Source organism: Pongo pygmaeus, chromosome 15, assembly GCF_028885625.2.
Source record: "Pongo pygmaeus isolate AG05252 chromosome 15, NHGRI_mPonPyg2-v2.0_pri, whole genome shotgun sequence".
NCBI classification, from domain to species: domain Eukaryota; kingdom Metazoa; phylum Chordata; class Mammalia; order Primates; family Hominidae; genus Pongo; species Pongo pygmaeus.
The window spans coordinates 35876791-35895159 of record NC_072388.2 but is presented as its reverse complement, the minus strand read 5'-3'; the positions used below and the strand labels follow the sequence as shown (position 1 = coordinate 35895159).

General features: G+C 35.7%; 1 protein-coding gene across 13 annotated transcripts in view; it reads right to left on the bottom strand.

Moving 5' to 3' along the window:
* Positions 1-18369, bottom strand: part of MIPOL1 (mirror-image polydactyly 1) — a 406056-nt gene that overhangs the window by 31809 nt on the left and 355878 nt on the right. For 7 of the 13 annotated variants that reach the window (XM_054448526.2, XM_063651565.1, XM_054448524.2 and 4 more), the window contains one exon: positions 727-1486. The exons of the other annotated variants lie outside the window; for them this stretch is intronic. In XM_054448526.2, the coding sequence (XP_054304501.1) occupies positions 1420-1486 (67 nt within the window). In that variant the 3' untranslated portion in view covers positions 727-1419. Of the gene's footprint in view, positions 1-726; positions 1487-18369 lie in introns of those variants that run through there. 13 annotated transcript variants of the gene reach the window in all.

Genomic DNA, 18369 nt, shown 5'->3' with positions numbered 1-18369 from the left:
ATTTAATAAGGAAGAAATAGAGTTTGTTAGCATTATGATTCTTTTGTCACCTATGACAAAGTAGCTTACATTTTCCTGTGGAGTAAAAAAAAATGGAAATGGATAATCTGCTATGGTATACGAAAGAATGGTACAATAAATTGTCCTGAATGTACTTATCCTGTAAATAGGCAATGGTAGATAATTTAGCTCAATCTTAAAGATGAATTAAAAACATATAGACTTAGAAAAAATTTTACTTGCCTACAAAATTTTCACTAATTAAATCTCTACTTGTCTATTTCATCCTGTTCCAGGCACAGTCATTTCCTCTTGGTCTTTCGTCTCTCTAATCTAAAAATATAAAAGTATTTTGCCTATAACTAATTACATAAAAATCTCAGTTCTATTCATAACTTCATATGACTGCTATGCTGTAACTATCTTATTTCTGAAATAAAATAAAAAGCAGGTAACCTTAACCAAATGGCAAGTTTACTTTTTTCTAAATTCTTATATTTCTACATTACAATTGTGTTGTATATTATATATTAGATCCTCCTCCTCCACAATAAAAATCAAATGGCAATTAAAAAAAGATAAACAATAAGAATACTTAATAGGTTTGATGGTCTCTTTTAAGACAGAGGCACGCTAATTTTCCAGCAAAAATGACAGAGACTTATAGCTTAAGTAGAATTTAGATAATTATTCAGACCCAACATTAAAAAATACTGACAATGTGAATTTATAAGTACACATTAACAGTCTCCTCTTTTTATTGAAAACAGTTTGCATTATTTGTAGTGAAACAAAAATCATGCCTTGATGAATGTAATTTTAATATATCCATCTCTTATTAAACAAATTATACATTTAATTCTTGGCACCTATATTTAATATCTTTTAATACTAACAAAGATTACATACATGCATTGAAGGAAGACTACACACTCATGTTTAAGCCTCTCTCATCAGTTAAGAAATATACCCTATATTGAAAAATGCATGTATTTGAAATTTTGACCTAACACAGTGGATTAAAGCTTAGACAATATTTACTTTGCTGCACTTTGATTCAGAAAGGGCCATATGTGAAGATATGATCCTAACCAACTTTAACATGTTTCTATAATGATCTCTCAGTAAAAAGATTTATATTAAAGATATTGAGATATAAAATAGTTACAAAATAAGCTGTAACCTTATAGCTACCCATTGATAAAAGTCTATAGTTAATGTATTTGGATAAATAACTCAAGTCAGCAGCAAAGTGGTTAAACATTTGTGATTTGATTTTATCTCAGCTTGGAATGTGGTTGGAGTGTCCCACTTCTAACAACTGTTTGCTAAGTTAAGGCTTTAGTGTTTACACAGTGTTGAATGAAGCAGCCTGGTCACCAGATGTGATCGCTTCCCCAGACTGTCATTTTTTTTCAATCAGATCACTGTCCTCACGGTCCCGGTTCCAACCTTCTTCCTCAGTACATCCACCAGCCTTTCCAACCTAAGTTGGGGTTGGGATGGGGGTGAGAAGGGGGAAAAAAAGGGCAATTATTGTTAAGAATGTCCTGGCTGATAAAGGACAGTATTTGCCTGTGACCAAGCAGTCCTCACAGTTATGTTAGGAAACAAAGCATTACTGTGAGAGACACTGCTACAGAGTGCCAAGTATTTGAGGTTAAAAAAAACCAGCAACGACACAAACTTTAACCCAGATCCTTGAATTATGTCAGCATTAGATGCCACACAAAGTTTATAAGACACTTATTTCAATACATTTAGCTACCTGCATTAAGGTTGTGAATGAATCATTTACTATGCAATGACAGGATCACATATTAAATGTAAAATAAACTGATTTTTACCTAAGAAAAGCACATATTTCAAAACACAAATACCAGCAATGTTTCATCTGTTACTTAGTTAGATAAGTGATTCATTGGTTGGTATACTGTGTAACTTCTATGTACTAAATTCCCATCTTTTCATAGAATCAGCTGATAAAAATAAAGCCAGAAATTATGTGGTTAGGTGGGAAAAATTTCAAGTTACAGTAGCATGGAAATAATTTAAATATACACAATGATTTGATACTAATAAAACCAGACTTTTTGTTCTAATTAAAAAAACAAGTTTCTATTTCTGAGTAGCATGGATACACTAGAAATCACCTACATAGACTTTTTAGTCAAAGAAAATGATTTTTTTAGTTGATTCAAAACTAGTCAATTAAATTGAAAAGAGAGTCGAAAGTTCAGAAGTCCATTCTGCAGTGTTCTTAGACTACTCTATGAGCGGGAGGTCACATTCATGTGGATCAGTAAGAGTTTTACTTGACAGAAGATGATAGAATCAGACCATTAATTGGTTTTCTTCTTTATTTTCTTTACTGAAAGCATAAAACCTCAACCAAAAATCTTGCTTGATGTTATACACATAGAAATCTTCCTTATAAGTAAATATCATGCCTAGCAGTTTTCATATACACAATCTTCCTCTCTCAAAGACTGGTAAGCGGCACAGTCTAGTCTGCTTCACAGTTTGCCTCATTTATATGGATCCATGCATGAGGGTCCTCTGCAAATAAACACAGCACAGAGCTAGACACTAAAGGAATGAGGGTATTCTTAGTGTCATACAAGCTAGTTTAGACGATTTGGAAGTTTCACTGAGGAATGGACAAATCAACTGCATATAATGCTGAAAACTAGCTGAAGTTTATTGGATGATTTTGTATCTATCAAGAATTCTGTTAACAAAAAACAGGAAAATAAAACAAAATTATTCAGTGCATCAAAAAACTTTAAGAACACAGTAATGATCTTAGAGTAAAAAGGCAAATCTTGTCTAAGTTTATTACTACAAACTTTTCTAAAATGCAAACTATACATAAATGTTGTATATCCACAAAAACAGTCTAGTGGTACAAATACCTGAACTAGAAGAGTCATCAGAAAATTCACTGTATTCTCAGATTAGTCTGCAATACTTGAACCTTCCCTAGTGGTTAAAAACTAGTGCTAACTTATACACTCTGAATATTATGACTCATAGGACTACATGAATCTTTTAAGGCAATGTTTAATTAACTTGAGTTGTACAATGAGGGGAAAGAAAAATGTGAGTATGAATTACAGAACTACACTATGAAATTTTAAGTTTATTGTTAAAATCTGATAGTAACTTGAAATAACCATTAAATAGCTCCCAGCAGAAATCACTATAAGATATAAGTAGCATTTCTTTGCATATATTGTTAAAAGCCAGAAAATATTACTTGCAAACTGGCTAAATGTATCCCTTCTCCATAATATAATTTATACTACTAACCAGGGATAAAACCTTCTTCACAATATAAAAGTCAGCTCTATTTTGTCTAGTTATTATTATTGTTACTACAAATTCAGAATCAGTGGAATCCCAGATTACTGAGATGAATCTGTGTTGTGTTTCTTCTGGCTTCTCTTTTACAGACAGGATCATCTTACTTTTGTTTCCCTTTTCTATATTAGGACATCTTTCCATTTAGAACTCTTATATCTTGTTAAGGTAAGAGATTAGGAGGAAACAGTTACATATCATGTTTTGCAATGTCCTCATTGTATTTCAACAATTACCAGATCAACTACATTCTCAATTTATCCAGGTCGAATGATTTATGAAAACCTGATCTCAGAAATGAGAAAAATGTCAATTACTTAGTTTTGTGAAAGCTTACTGACTTCTGTAACACAATGAAGCACCTATTCCTTCCTGTAAGGAATGGAATACACCTGCCAAACATGGGCTGTGCCAACAGGAAGGTAGACGTGTGTGTCTGTTGAAGCACCTTGCAGGATTTGCCTGCAGGCTCTTCTTACTGTCCAAATCAATAATGTCCTTAAAAAATTATGTAGCTCACTAAAATAGGCTCCAGCTGCTTTAAATATTACTCAGTGATATCTTCCCAACAGCTTCATGAAACAGGAAAAGGGCTAGAGCTAGGATTAGGATTTCTCCATTTTAAATATGAAGAAACTGAAGAACAGACAAGTGAATCCTTATACAAAGTTGTGAGGAGGAGGAGACAAAGTCACTAAAAATGCTGCACCTGGGGTTTGCCATTAGTATTAAAGATCTTGCCCTCTTTCAATCAGAAGGATGAGAAGACTTTAAATATGTTTTTTGTTTCTTTTATCACTATGGTTGTTGTTTTGTTGGTATTTTTCATGTTGATGTATTTTATTATATTTTCTTTTCATTTTGCTCCCTTGATGACACTTAAATGCTCATGACTTCCAAATCTAGACCCCTTTCTCAAAATTCTCTTCTGAGTTTTAGACTCACTTATCCAACTGCCTTCAAGAAATCTCCTCTTGCTTATACCATTGGCCTATGATACTCAGTATATTTAAAACAAAACTATTTTACTTCTTATGCATGTTTCAGTATTTCTTATCTTGATTAATGTTGCCATCCATTCACTCACTCAACCTTTCAGCTAAAATATTTAAGAAAAACTTGGTATATTGTATTTTTTTCTTTACTTCAATTTGAACCTGTGAAAACTTTGTGATGAAACCACTGATGTAGACAGGGGAACACAATGAAAGGGTTTTAACTCATCTAGTAACATCATTTGCATTTTAGAAAGTTCATATTGCCAAGAATGCAGAGATGGGATGAAGGCATGTTGACCTGTAGGTCAGAAGACCACATAGCCTTTTATTTAAAAAATATCCTAATGAGCACAATGGTGTGAATGTATTTACTGCCATTAAACTATACACTTAAAAATGGTTAAGATGATAAATTTATGTTATGACATTTTACCACAATTAAAAAATATGTCAGGCCAGACAAGGTGGCTCACACCTGTAGTCCCATCACTTTGGGAGGCCGAGACGGGCAGATCACTTGAGGCCAGGAGTTCGAGACCAGCCTGGCCAACATGGTGAGACCGTGTCTCTACTAAAAATAAAAAAATTTGCCAGGTGTGGTGGCACATGCCTGTAATCCCAGCTATTCAGGAGGCTGAGACACAAGAATTGCTTGAACCTGGGAGGCAGAGGTTTCAGTGAACTGAGATCACACCATTGCTCTCCTGCCTGGGCAACAGACCAAGACTCTGTCTAAGCAAAATAATAAAATAACTAAAAATAAAAATAAAAAATAATCCCAGTGAGAGTCAAAGGCCTGAATTAGAGCTGTACCAATGCAGATGGAAAGAAGGAGATGCATTTGAAAGATATTTAGGATATGGGATCCAAAGGACTTCATGACCTCTGAGGATAGAATGAGGTGAGGTGGGATGGGCAAGATGGCTGACTCCCAGGATTCTGGTTTTGGTGGCTATGTAGATAGTGATGCCCTAATCAAGATAATGGAGAGGAAGAACAGTAGATTTTCGCTGGGGAGTATGTGTGTGGGTATGTGTGTGGGGGGAATACGTGTGTAAGTTAAGTCTTATACATTTGTGGTATCAGTAGGACACAAAAGTGGGGATGTTAACCAGGCACTTGGATATAAGAGTCTGTGTTAAAGAGAGAATATTAGGTCTATTTCAGTTCAATCAACAAGTATTTGTTGGGCAATTCCTATGTGCCAGGCATTGTGCTGGGCTTTGATTATTCAAAGAACAGGACATAGTCCTTACTCATAAGAAGCAGTAAGGTGGGAAAGCAGATCTTTATATGGATAACTCTAGTAAGTTATTGATAAATGTTATAACACAAACACAGGTATTAACAGAACCTACCTTGGGTATGGAAGGAGAGGAAAGGTCTGTAAAGGCTTCCTGATGATGCCTAAGTGTTGAAGGATGAGAAGGAAAGAGTTACCTCAAGAAAGGTGGGAATGGAGACAGGGCATGGATGTGCATTCCAGGCAGAGGAAATAACATACAGGTATAAAAAGTTTGATGTGTTTCAAGTACTGCCAGTAGTATAGTTGCTCAGAACAACAAAATAAGAGGTGAAAGATGGCAGGAAATGGGGGTAGACAGGAAGGTCATACTACATTTTACTTTCGATTGCAACTGAAGCCAGAGGAGTGGATGGAAATGTTTAGAGAGAGAAGAAATAAAAAAGGAGAAGAGAGGGAGGAAGAGGATAGAACCAAAATGACAACAAATATATAAAGAAAAGAAATTTTAAAAATAATTTGAGAAAGAATGGTCAAAGAAGTAAAAGATGAACCAAGAGTAGGACAGTCACAGAATCCAGAGATGAGAACTCCAAGAAGGGAGTGATCATCAGAGTTAAGTAGGTGCTTAAACAAGATCAAAGTGAAGTGTCCATTTGATGTGGCAGGAAGTGATAACCTTTTTTGAGTGCAATTGTAATGGTATGATAAAAGCGAGATAAAGCATGAATGGAATGTGAAAACGTGAAAACTAAGTATAGGCTGCTTTATAAGAGCTTGGGTAGGATGTAAAGAGAATTGTAGTTACAAGGGGATGTATGGCTGAAGAAGTCTTGTAAGAAATGGAAAACATGTGAATGTGTTGATAGACTATGGGAAAGGAGTCTATCGAAACATGCTAAGGTATAAGGGAGGAAGGAAATGCTTTTTAAAATGGGCCTCTGAGGAATGGATCATAAGCATAACTTGTAGGATTATCCTTGAAACTACGACTGGTTAACTTTTTCTTGCAGACTAAAAGAAAGGAGGTGGAAAGAATGTATCTGTGGATAATTCTGTAGGTGTGGAGGAAGGAAATGACAGATCTCATACTTGCTAGATTCAATTTTCCTCATGGAATAGAAAGGTAAGATCTCTGCTGAAAGCATAGAGTGAGGAAAAAGGCTGAAGAAGAATAGTGAGGGTTTAATAGGACAAGAAAGGGAGGTGACCAGGGATATGAAAAAGGATTTTTAGGTGGTATTGATGATCTAGCTAAAGCTAGACACTACAGTCTTGTAGAAGACATAAACCATCATAGTGGTATACTTTTTTCCCCCATCGGCTCTATACTCTGGGGGTAGATTTGGGGAAAGCAAGTTATAGAAGTAACTCAGAGTTTATGACTTACAGGGCAGTAGGGTGAAAAAGACGAGGACACAAGGAAACTGAGTGTCTTAGGGAGAAAATGATTAAACCCAGACTCCAGACTGAGGGGAGAAGAAAGCAAGCCAACAAAGGGCTGTTACTCTACTGGGAGAATGGAGGGAGCAAGGGACTGGATATCTTGATTTGTGTTGAGGCTAAAAAGCAAGAAGAGTTGGAATAAGACTGTGATTCCTGTCAGAGAGGCAACTTTGACCTTAGGATTTCAGATGTAGAAAAGTTCTGAGTGACAAGAAGATCAAGAGTGAGTAGTTGAAGTGAAAAGGTAAAGGTCATTAACATTCAGGAGGCAAATGAATAATGCAGGTTATTGACATAGATATTGAAGTTTGTCAGCATGAATGCAGAAGCTGGAGTAGAGAGGAAGACGCTGAATGAGATGCCTGAAACTTATATTAAATAAATGGCATTGATCAGGAGATCAGAAGCAATTACTGAACAAAAGGGATAGAGAATGATAGAAATGGATGATGTAAACCTCAAAGAAGGGGTTTTACATGGATGCAGAAGGTATGAAAGTACTAAAAGGGAACCAGAGCTTTCCTTCCTATTATATGGGGTAAGGGAGAAAGGCTAGTGTCTAGTGGGCTACTGGGAAAAAAGTGTCCTTTGTAAATTCAAGTTTCAGGTAAAATGTGAGTGTGACACATTCAGTGCAGAAGTTGTGGATAGACACAAGTAGAAACAATGGAAAGAAGGTTCGTGAAGACAGATTAAAAGGAGCTGAGGTGTAAGGACAAAAGGAGAAGGAGGGAAAGATGGGGAGGAGAGGAAGCACAGAAATGTAAGGAAGAGGACAGGCAATTGATCGGGCTTATCCATTCCTCCATGCAGAAGCTGTAATTAATGAAATAAACTTCTTGCTCAGTTTTAGCCACAACCGAAAGATACATATACAGACTATAAGGCACACAGATACATATAAAAATGTACATATGCAGACATATTTATGAATATATACAGACACTACCATATAAATATGAACACACACAAATATGCTCACAAAAGTACATGTAAGACATCAGGGAATATTAAAAAATGAAATTGATAAGAGAAAAGTAAAAAGACTTCGTATCTGAAAAAGACTGAAGAATGAATTCATACGTGAAAAGGTGAAGGCAGAAGTAGATGGGAAAATGGGTTGAAAAGTCACACAGAAAGTGAAAACAAGAACTGTTAGAAAGTGGTAAGAATGGTGTATTAGTCTGTTCTCACACTGCCATAAAGGGCTGCCCAAGACTGGGTAATTTATAAAGGAAGAATGTTGAAATGACTCACAGTTCAGCCTGGCTGGGGAGGCCTCAGGAAACTTACAATCATGAGGGAAGGGGAAGCAAACATGTCCTTCTTCACATGGCAGCAGCAAGGAGAAGTGTAAAGCAAAAGGGGGAAAAGCCCCCTCTAAAACCATCTGATCTCATGAGAACTAAGTCGCTATCACGAGAACAGGAAGGGGGAAACTGCTCCCATGATTCATTTATCTCCATCTGGTCCCTCCCATGAGACATGGGGATTATGGGAACTACAATTCAAGATGAGATTTGGGTGGGGACACAGCCAAATCACATCAAATGGGGAGCTGAATAATAACTATATCGTCAGGGAATTATTCCTTATTTTCATAGAGAGTTAGCCTCCTTGGCTCTTCTACCTATCTGCCTACACGTACCCTTTAAATCATTACCCTACTTGATTTCCTTTATGAGGTGTTGTCAAAATGTTAAGAAAATTGTTGTATCTTTACTGTGTTTTACTTTTTCTGAGGCTAACACTTCCAGTCCTCGAAGGGCTTTGTATAGGTTAATAAATTGCTCACCATTATTGGTTACTCTCTCTGCATGTCCAGTGTCTTTAAAAACATAGCGTCCTATACAACAATCCAGTATGGTCATTACAAAGGGAAATGGAACTTATGTCTCTCTCAGTCTGGGAATTTACTTCTATCTTAATGCTGCCATGTTTCACTATGGGCTTAGACTGAGCGTTGGGGCAAAAGGCTCACCCACTAATACCTGGGCCTGCTTTGCCAGCAAAACCAAGGCAAACTTCTCTTTTTTTGACATCTACAATTAATATTTCCATATCAGAATAAATCACCCAAAAGTCAGTAGCTTAAAACAACTCTATTTTATTTAATCATGTCAATTTGGGCTTGGCTCAGCTGGGCAGTTCTTTTTTTTTTTTTTTTTTTTTTTGAGACGGAGTCTCGCTCTGTCACCCAGGCTGGAGTGCCGTGGCGCGATCTCGGCTCACTGCAAGCTCCGCCTCCCGGGTTCACGCCATTCTCCTGCCTCAGCCTCCCAAGTAGCTGGGACTACAGGCGCCGGCCACCACGCCCGGCTAATTTTTTGTATTTTTAGTAGAGACGGGGTTTCACCATGTTAGCCAGGATAGTCTCGATCTCCTGACCTTGTGATCCGCCTGCCTCGGCCTCCCAAAGTGCTGGGATTACAGGCGTGAGCCACCGCGTCAGCTGGGCAGTTCTATAAGCCTTGCCTGGAATCACTCAAGCAGCTGTAGTCCACTGGGGCTGGGTGGCATGTGCTAACAGTTGGTCCTGCCTTCTGGCTAGGACTCCCTCTTGATGTGCGATCTCACTCTCAAGTAAGCTGGCCCGGATTTATTTACATGGTGAGCGCAAGTCAGCAAGAGGGCAATGCCAGAATCAGTGAGGCCTCCTGAGACCTTGTTCAGAAGTTGTACAACATCCCTTGCTTTCTTTTGTTGGTTAAAGTGAATCGTGGCCAGCCCAGATTCAAAGGGTGGAGCACCAGCAGCTGAAAAAAATTTGTGGCCATTTTTTATCCCACTACACTATTGATCCTAAATTTAAGATTTTTACATTTATCCCTGTCGGATTTAATCTTAGTAAATATAGCTCATTTTCCCCAGCAATTCATATCTTTTGGCATCCTGAATTTGCTATCACTTTTTTTTTGTTCTTTTGAGAAGTCTACTCTTTATGTTTTTAACTTAGGTCTTCAGAAAAATGTTGACCGGGAAAGAACCAAGGATAAAGTATAGAGAAAAGCTCTTACAGGCAATTTTACAGAGTATAATACATATTCTTTTTCAATTAGCTATAAATTCTCAGAACTGTGCAATCATTTCTTGATCTTTTACAGAAAGTTATTTTGAGACAGTTTGTGAAATGACTCCTGAAATCAAGACATATTAAAGTTCATTATTCTTCATTATCTACTAGCTATAGAGGTTAATTCCTGAAATGTAGCTAGACCAGCAAGGCTCATTGTATGGCAACTAGGACTGGTTTGGCTGTCAGAGCATACTAAGTCCTTAGTGAGTAGATCACTGAGTTATTAGGTCAGTCTGCAACTAAAGAATCTGTACCAGCTACAGGGTATCATCCAGAAGCACTTATATCTATTTCAATTAGAGTATTAAAGGGCTTAATTAGGGCTTTTACAGATATCCAAAAAAGCCTAATAACCTAATTTCATGATCTGTGACACGGAAGCAGAAGTTTCTAGACTGTGATGATACTTGGCAAATATGGAGTGTTAGCAGACCATTTCTTGTTGAAGTTGATATTATGCCTCGTATGGCTCACAGCATAGAGCATTTACTTTATTTTTAAATTTAATTTTAATGAGTGGTCTTTCAACATTGAATATATATTCACTGGAAAGCTATACTGAAGAGTCCATGAGTCACTTTTATCAAAGCCAAATCATGAATTTCAAAATACTACCAACCTAACAATGCTGTGTTTGGTATCATGCATTTTGCCTTATTAAAAATATATTTTTTATTGAACAGGTTCACTAATAAATGGATAGGAACTTAAAAATTGATCTTGTTTTACACAATTTTGAGACTAAAACATTTGTAATCTTATTAATAGAAAACTCAATTTAATAATGGGTTGTGATTGATTTGGCTGTGGGCATAATGTATTTACCTAGAATTGGACATTACAACAGTAATAAAGTGAGATTTCAGCTATAATTATACTAGAGAATATGCAAAAAAAAAAATGACACTAGCAGTGATGTAGAAAGCCAAAGTAACTATCAACTATGACTTATATCATACATATAAGTGTCTTCCTTGACAAAGGATAGTGTTAAAAATCTTAGCCTCGCTAAGGTGTCATTGAAAGTTTACATGGATATCATAATTAGAATCAAGCATCCTTCTCTTTGTTAATCTTCATATCAAGATCTTTGAGATTAAGTAGAAACCAAAGAATGCATTTTAAAAGGCCCTCTTACTACCTACTTGATCCACTGTGTTCAGGTATCTCCAATATCTTGTGATAGTCATGAGATTTGAGAATTTTCATCAGTACTAAAATGTTGCTAAATTTAGAGCTTTATGTAAGTTTAAGCAGAGTAGATACCTAGGTTTTGTTTAAATACATTTCAGTAAAAAAGCCAACTTTCAGCAAAAGCATTGATTGCATTATCATTCTAGTTTTTGACCTAAAAATGATGACTCCCAATTCAATACTTATGTACACATTGTTTCCACTACCAACCCCCACTATCCCAAACACAAGGGGATATTCAGGAAATGAAGCTTAGAAAATTATTATGGTTCTTAAAATGATTTTGGGCCACATTTTTTTCTTTCTTACACCTGATATCAAATAGTCAAAGTAACAATTGTTTGGGCTAGTCATGGGACAGAACTGTGAAAGTGGAAAGTTTGTCTTTATTTCTCAAAGAGCAAAGTCTAAAATAATTTGGTAGTAATAATTAAAATAGAATTCCAATAGTAATAGGGAATTCTAGAGAGAGTGAGAAAAAACTCAAAACAAAAACTCAATGCTTAGCAGAAATTTACCCGAATGATACTTCACTCATTTCCCATCAAGAATCTAAGTATCCTCATATTCTCCTCCTAATGATGCTTAGCATTTGCCCTGAACTTTATGATGCTGTTACGTGATTCACAAAAAGACATATCTACAATTTATTACAGTACAAAGCTTTAAGTCAAATATGGGAATATCTGATGGAGAAATTTCAGGTATCAATTGATAGATATCAAAATAGATGTATTTTGGGATTCATATTTTTCTCTTAAACGACTCCTGGGATGTGACTATCATCTCTGTCTGCATATAAGATTGTCCCTTACATGTCCCTCTTATTGTCAACTGGTATCATTGGCTGGATATACATGTATTTTAAAAAAGGGAGAAAAGCAAGAAAAACTTTGAAGATACAGCCAACAATATTTAGTTTTAAAGCCTCATTACTAATCAGGTATGAATTAGTTTGTTGATTTCTACTATAACTTCAAAATTAGTCAAATCTAATTCAGCCCTTTCCCCCAAACTATTTCGCTATGTAAAAAGTTATCAGCCAGGTATGGTGGTGCATGCCTGTGGTCCCAAATACTAGGAAGGCTGAGGTTGGAGGATTGCTTTAGCCCAGGAGATTGTGGCTACAGTAAGCTGAGACTATGCCACTCACTGCACTCCAGCCTGGGTAACAGAGCAAGACCCTGTCTCCAAAAGAAAAGAAAGGGACAATAAAGGAAAGGAAAAAGAAATTGAAAAAAGATAAAGAATTACTGGAATAAAGGATACAAAGAAATAATGTAGATAAATTAATTTAGCTCCTAAGATATGTAATTATACAAAGCACTGTCATTCATTCATTTATGCATACGTCTTAGGTAATTATTTTGTGAATAGCACCTTCTAAACACTTGTTCTACACAGCCTTTTAAGTGTTTCTACTGTAGATATACATCACATGAAGTCTTTTTACAAAATTCTCTGTAGGGATGGATTATAAAAGGAGTTTTCATCCATAGCAAGTTATAATATAGGGAGTTTCACATTATACCTTTTTCAAGTGGCTGAAAGGTTTTAAATACTGTGAACAAGAGAGTGTGTTACATAGGAAAACAGTGAGAAAGTGAGAAGAAGCTGTACTCAGATCTCACAATTCCTGGGTCATTTTATTTACCATGCTGCGTTAAGCTAGTCTTTTAGATTTACATTAACATTAAGAAGTTACTTCACGCCTTGAAATTCAGCAAGAAACTTGGATTTATTGTTGAGATTAAATAGAACACAGAAAAAACTTGATATGTGTATATTCAACTGTGCTTAGATTAGATATATGACATTCCTTTTTAAATGTCATTAATATCAAAAGTAGACAAGGCACCAAAAAATTACCTATATTTTATACATCGACTAACTACTATCTTTTAGGTAACCTTGAAAAATGAAGCTCACCAATCATATCATCAATTAATACCTACTTAGGTGAATAATAAACATAAAAGTTGGATATAAAAATTAAAATATGTGAAACTTTGTTTACTTTTGTTTCACCTCTTTTAAAAATGAGAACATAGAGATAATTAAAGCAATATTTCCTTCTTTATAGTATCACTAAAGTAATTTTATTTCAAGTTTTGGATTTTAAAATCCTACCTTTGATATAATTTTACTCAAGGCTTAATTAACACTTTGTAAGTTAGATATCTAGATTAAAATACTACCTTTGGTATAATTTTACCCAAGGCTTAATTAAGGCTTTGTAAGTTAGATATCTAGATTGTCCCCTGGATTCCAGTTGGCCCATGGCAGCACTAAGTGTATTAGATGATACTATTAGGAAAGTACGTAACAGAAGATAATGGAGTTATTTTGCTTAATCCTCTAACAACATTAGGAAGTGATTGAGATAATAGAATAAATTAAGATTAAATTACAATTTTATTGGGCTCTTTCACTTTGTCTATCAGGGGATATTTAAATCATATGTAACATTACCAAGAAAACTCAATTCCAATAACAAGCCCATGAGGTTCTATAAGGGTACGGACAGTGTGTTTACCACTGTATATTTGGCAACTAGCCTAACAGGCTCTCAAAAATCAATAGAATATTGCTTATGAATAAATATCACACACATATGTTGGGAATAACGAGTACATTTACATTTTCTATTCTAAAGTAATGGGTTGAAATTTTGCTGCTGACCTCCTAAAAGTAGGTTTCAAGAATAAAAGAAAGTCAATTAATTAATGTGAAGATTTGTAGTATATATTTTGTCAATAACCTTTGCAGAAGAACATTAAATGATAGAGCAGTTATCTAAAAAGAACAGATTTCTCTCACTTTAAATCGAAGGAGTTTGGGAGACTTGGTAAGAAATATGTTAGATAAAATTTCACCCTAAGTAATAACTAAGTAAAGGTTAGCCTTTCTGTATCAGGAAGAATTTATTTAATGTGATAACAATGAATCACTGCTTCTGGAAAACCAGTATTTCAGATCATCATCTTCTTCTTCTTCTTCTTTTTTTTTTTTTTTGAGATGGAGTCTCGCCAGGATGGAGTGCAGTGGCATGATGTCGCCTCACTGCAATCTCCACCTCCTGGGTTCAAGTGCCTCTCCTGCCTCAGCCTCGCAAGTAGCTGAGATTACAGGAGTGTGCCATCATACCCAGCTAATTTTTTGTACTTTTACTAGAGATGGAGTTTCACCATGTTGGTCAGGCTGGTCTCAGCTCCTCTTTTGATTTCATAATTTGTCAGAAGAAAAAAGAAGCTTGCAACGGAATGAAGTTGCCTTGAATGTGGACTGCTTATGCATCTTCTATGGAAGAAGCACTGGAGTCAAAAACAAGCAGGCATGTGACAGAATGTAGGAAAAAACAAATTCAATGTCAACCATTTCAATGATCCCATTTAAAATTATTTGATTTCTTTAAAGTAGTTTTTTCCAATTCTGTGAAGAAAGTCATTGGTAGCTTGATGGGGATGGCATTGAATCTATAAATTACCTTGGGCAGTATGGCCATTTTCATGATATTGATTCTTCCTACCCATGAGCATGGAATGTTCTTCCATTTGTTTGTATCCTCTTTTATTTCATTGAGCAGTGGTTTGTAGTTCTCCTTGAAGAGGTCCTTCACGTCCCTTGTAAGTTGGATTCCTAGGTATTTTATTCTCTTTGAAGCAATTGTGAATGGGAGTTCACTCATGATTTGGCTCTCTGTTTGTCTGTTATTGGTGTATAAGAATGCTTGTGATTTTTGTACATTGATTTTGTATCCTGAGACTTTGCTGAAGTTGCTTATCAGCTTAAGGAGATTTTGGGCTGAGACAATGGGGTTTTCTAGATATACAATCATGTCATCTGCAAACAGGGACAATTTGACTTCCTCTTTTCCTAATTGAATACCCTTTATTTCCTTCTCCTGCCTAAATGCCCTGGCCAGAACTTCCAAAACTATGTTGAATAGGAGTGGTGAGAGAGGGCATCCCTGTCTTGTGCAAGTTTTCAAAGGGAATGCTTCCAGTTTTTGCCCATTCAGTATGATATTGGCTGTGGGTTTGTCATAGATAGCTCTTATTATTTTGAAAAAGAGCCCGCATTGCCAAGTCAATCCTAAGCCAAAAGAACAAAGCTGGAGGCATCACGCTACCCGACTTCAAACTATACTACAAGGCTACAGTAACCAAAACCGCATGGTACTGGTACCAAAACAGAGATATAGATCAATGGAACAGAACAGAGCCCTCAGAAATAATGCCGCATATCTACAACTATCTGATCTTTAACAAACCTGAGAAAAACAAGCAATGGGGAAAGGATTCCGTATTTAATAAATGGTGCTGGGAAAACTGGCTACCCATATGTAGAAAGCTGAAACTGGATCCCTTCCTTACACCTTATACAAAAATTAATTCAAGATGGATTAAAGACTTAAATGTTAGACCTAAAACCATAAAAACCCTAGAAGAAAACCTAGGCATTACCATTCAGGACATAGGCATGGGCAAGGACTTCATGTCTAAAACACCAAAAGCAATGGCAACAAAAGCAAAAATTGACAAATGGGATCTCATTAAACTAAAGAGCTTCTGCACAGCAAAAGAGACTACCATCAGAGTGAACAGGCAACCTACAGAATGGGAGAAAATTTTCACAACCTACTCATCTGACAAAGGGCTAATATCCAGAATCTACAATGAACTCAAATTTACAAGAAAAAAACAACCCCATCAAAAAGTGGGCGAAGGACATGAACAGACACTTCTCAAAAGAAGACATTTATGCAGCCAAAAAACACATGAAAAAATGCTCATCATCACTGGCCATCAGAGAAATGCAAATCAAAACCACAATGAGATACCATCTCACAACAGTTAGAATGGCGATCATTAAAAAGTCAGGAAACAACAGGTGCTGGAGAGGATGTGGAGAAATAGGAACACTTTTACACTGTTGGTGGGACTGTAAACTAGTTCAACCATTGTGGAAGTCAGTGTGGGGATTCCTCAGGGATCTAGAACTAGAAATACCATTTGACCCAGCCATCCCTTTACTGGGTATATACCCAAAGGACTATAAATCATGCTGCTATAAAGACACATGCACATGTATGTTTATTGCGGCACTATTCACAATAGCAGAGACTTGGAACCAACCCAAATGTCCAACAATGATAGACTGGATTAAGAAAATGTGGCACATATACACCATGGAATACTATGCAGCCATAAAAATGATGAGTTCATGTCCTTTGTAGGGACATGGATGAAATTGGAAATCATCATTCTCAGTAAACTATCGCAAGGACAAAAAACCAAACACCACATGTTCTCACTCACAGGTGGGAATTGAACAATGAAAACACATGGACACAGGAAGGGGAACATCACACTCTGGGGACTGTTGTGGGGTGGGGGGAGGGGGGAGGGATAGCATTAGGAGATATACCTAATGCTAAATGACGAGTTAATGGGTGCAGCACACCAGCATGGCACATGTATACATATGTAACTAACCTGCACATTGTGCACATGTACCCTAAAACTTAAAGTATAATAATAATAAAATTTAAAAAATAAATAAAATAAAATTATTTGATTTCTAAGAATTGTAATGGGATACATCAGTGGTATTTTTTTAAAAGGATGTAGATTAGTGGCAAAGTCCCTCTTTCTGCCTTATTCTGGTGTTTGTGTTTTACTCCTACTCCCCATATGAGCATTTGCTTAAGTTACAACTGAAGGCTTACAGAGTATCTTGATTTCTTTTAGCCAGAAATGGAGTTTGTTGGTTACAACACTGTCTTATCTAAAACATCACAGTTTCACTATTTTTAGAGTGTCTTCTGTTAAAAATTAAGAGTGATAAGTTGTTTCCTTCTTAAATATTGTTTTGAAACTGCTCAATTATACTGTCCTCACAGTCTTTTTCTTATGGGGAATCAATCCTTGGTTTCAAGATAAGGATATAATAAATAGAAATCTGAAGTATAATTTCATTCATGGTATTATTGGACTTTCAGATAGTCACTGCTTCTTTCTGTCGGTTTAAAACTGCATGTTATTGGGCTTAGACATTGTATAAAGTCCTAATTTTTTTACATGAATAAGAGTGATTCATTTTTCTAAAACATCAAATTTAGTTGTTATATAACCATGAAAAGGCAGATTGCTCTGAAATTGTTACGATGCATACTCATCATAGACTATACTTTATTTAATTAGTATAATATCACAACATAGAATATAGAAAATGTTATAAAGCCTATAACACATATGCTTATATTTTCATTTATCACAAAATAGTGTACAAACATATACACTTTTTTTGTATTTTATAGACAAGGAATTCTGAATGCAGAGAAAGATTGAAGAATTAAGAGGTTACTCAGAACCATCCTACTCTATGAAATAATAAATGAACAAGAAAAAACATATATTAATATGTTACTAGCATGATATATATACATAAGCTAATAAGCAAATATTTACAGCAACTACTCATATTATCTAGGTGATTTACTCAAAATAGGTATTTCTACCAAAGTTCAGTAACAAAACACACACCAAAAGAGGTAGATACTGCACATTGCCCACACCTAAACTAATCTAAGGAAAAATAACAAATTACCATGTTCACATGTTGTGTTTCGTAGAGTTTCTGAAAATCCTTGAGGATTTTACCAGGAGACAGGTTTGAGACTATTCTCTTAGTAAGACTGTAAGACTGACTTTCATTTTTTTTCCTGATTCCTGATTTTCACATGCCACTTGCAAATGTAATTTTCATTCTTTAATATCCATTCACTTCACAGTTAATACTTTTCAAGCACCATAGATGACTTGAAATTAAATCACATACATCTTTCTTTTATGTGTTAAAGTGTTAGTATTAAGGATTAATGGGCCTTATTCTCAGTACCTAGATTATTCTTTGGTAGTAAGTTAGTAACATAGGAACACATTAATTCTTTCGAACTGACAGGACACTAGTAAACTATATCAGGGACTGAGCTACAATGATCTTAAGTGTGAATTACACTTATGTTTAAATTTATTTACTGTGAG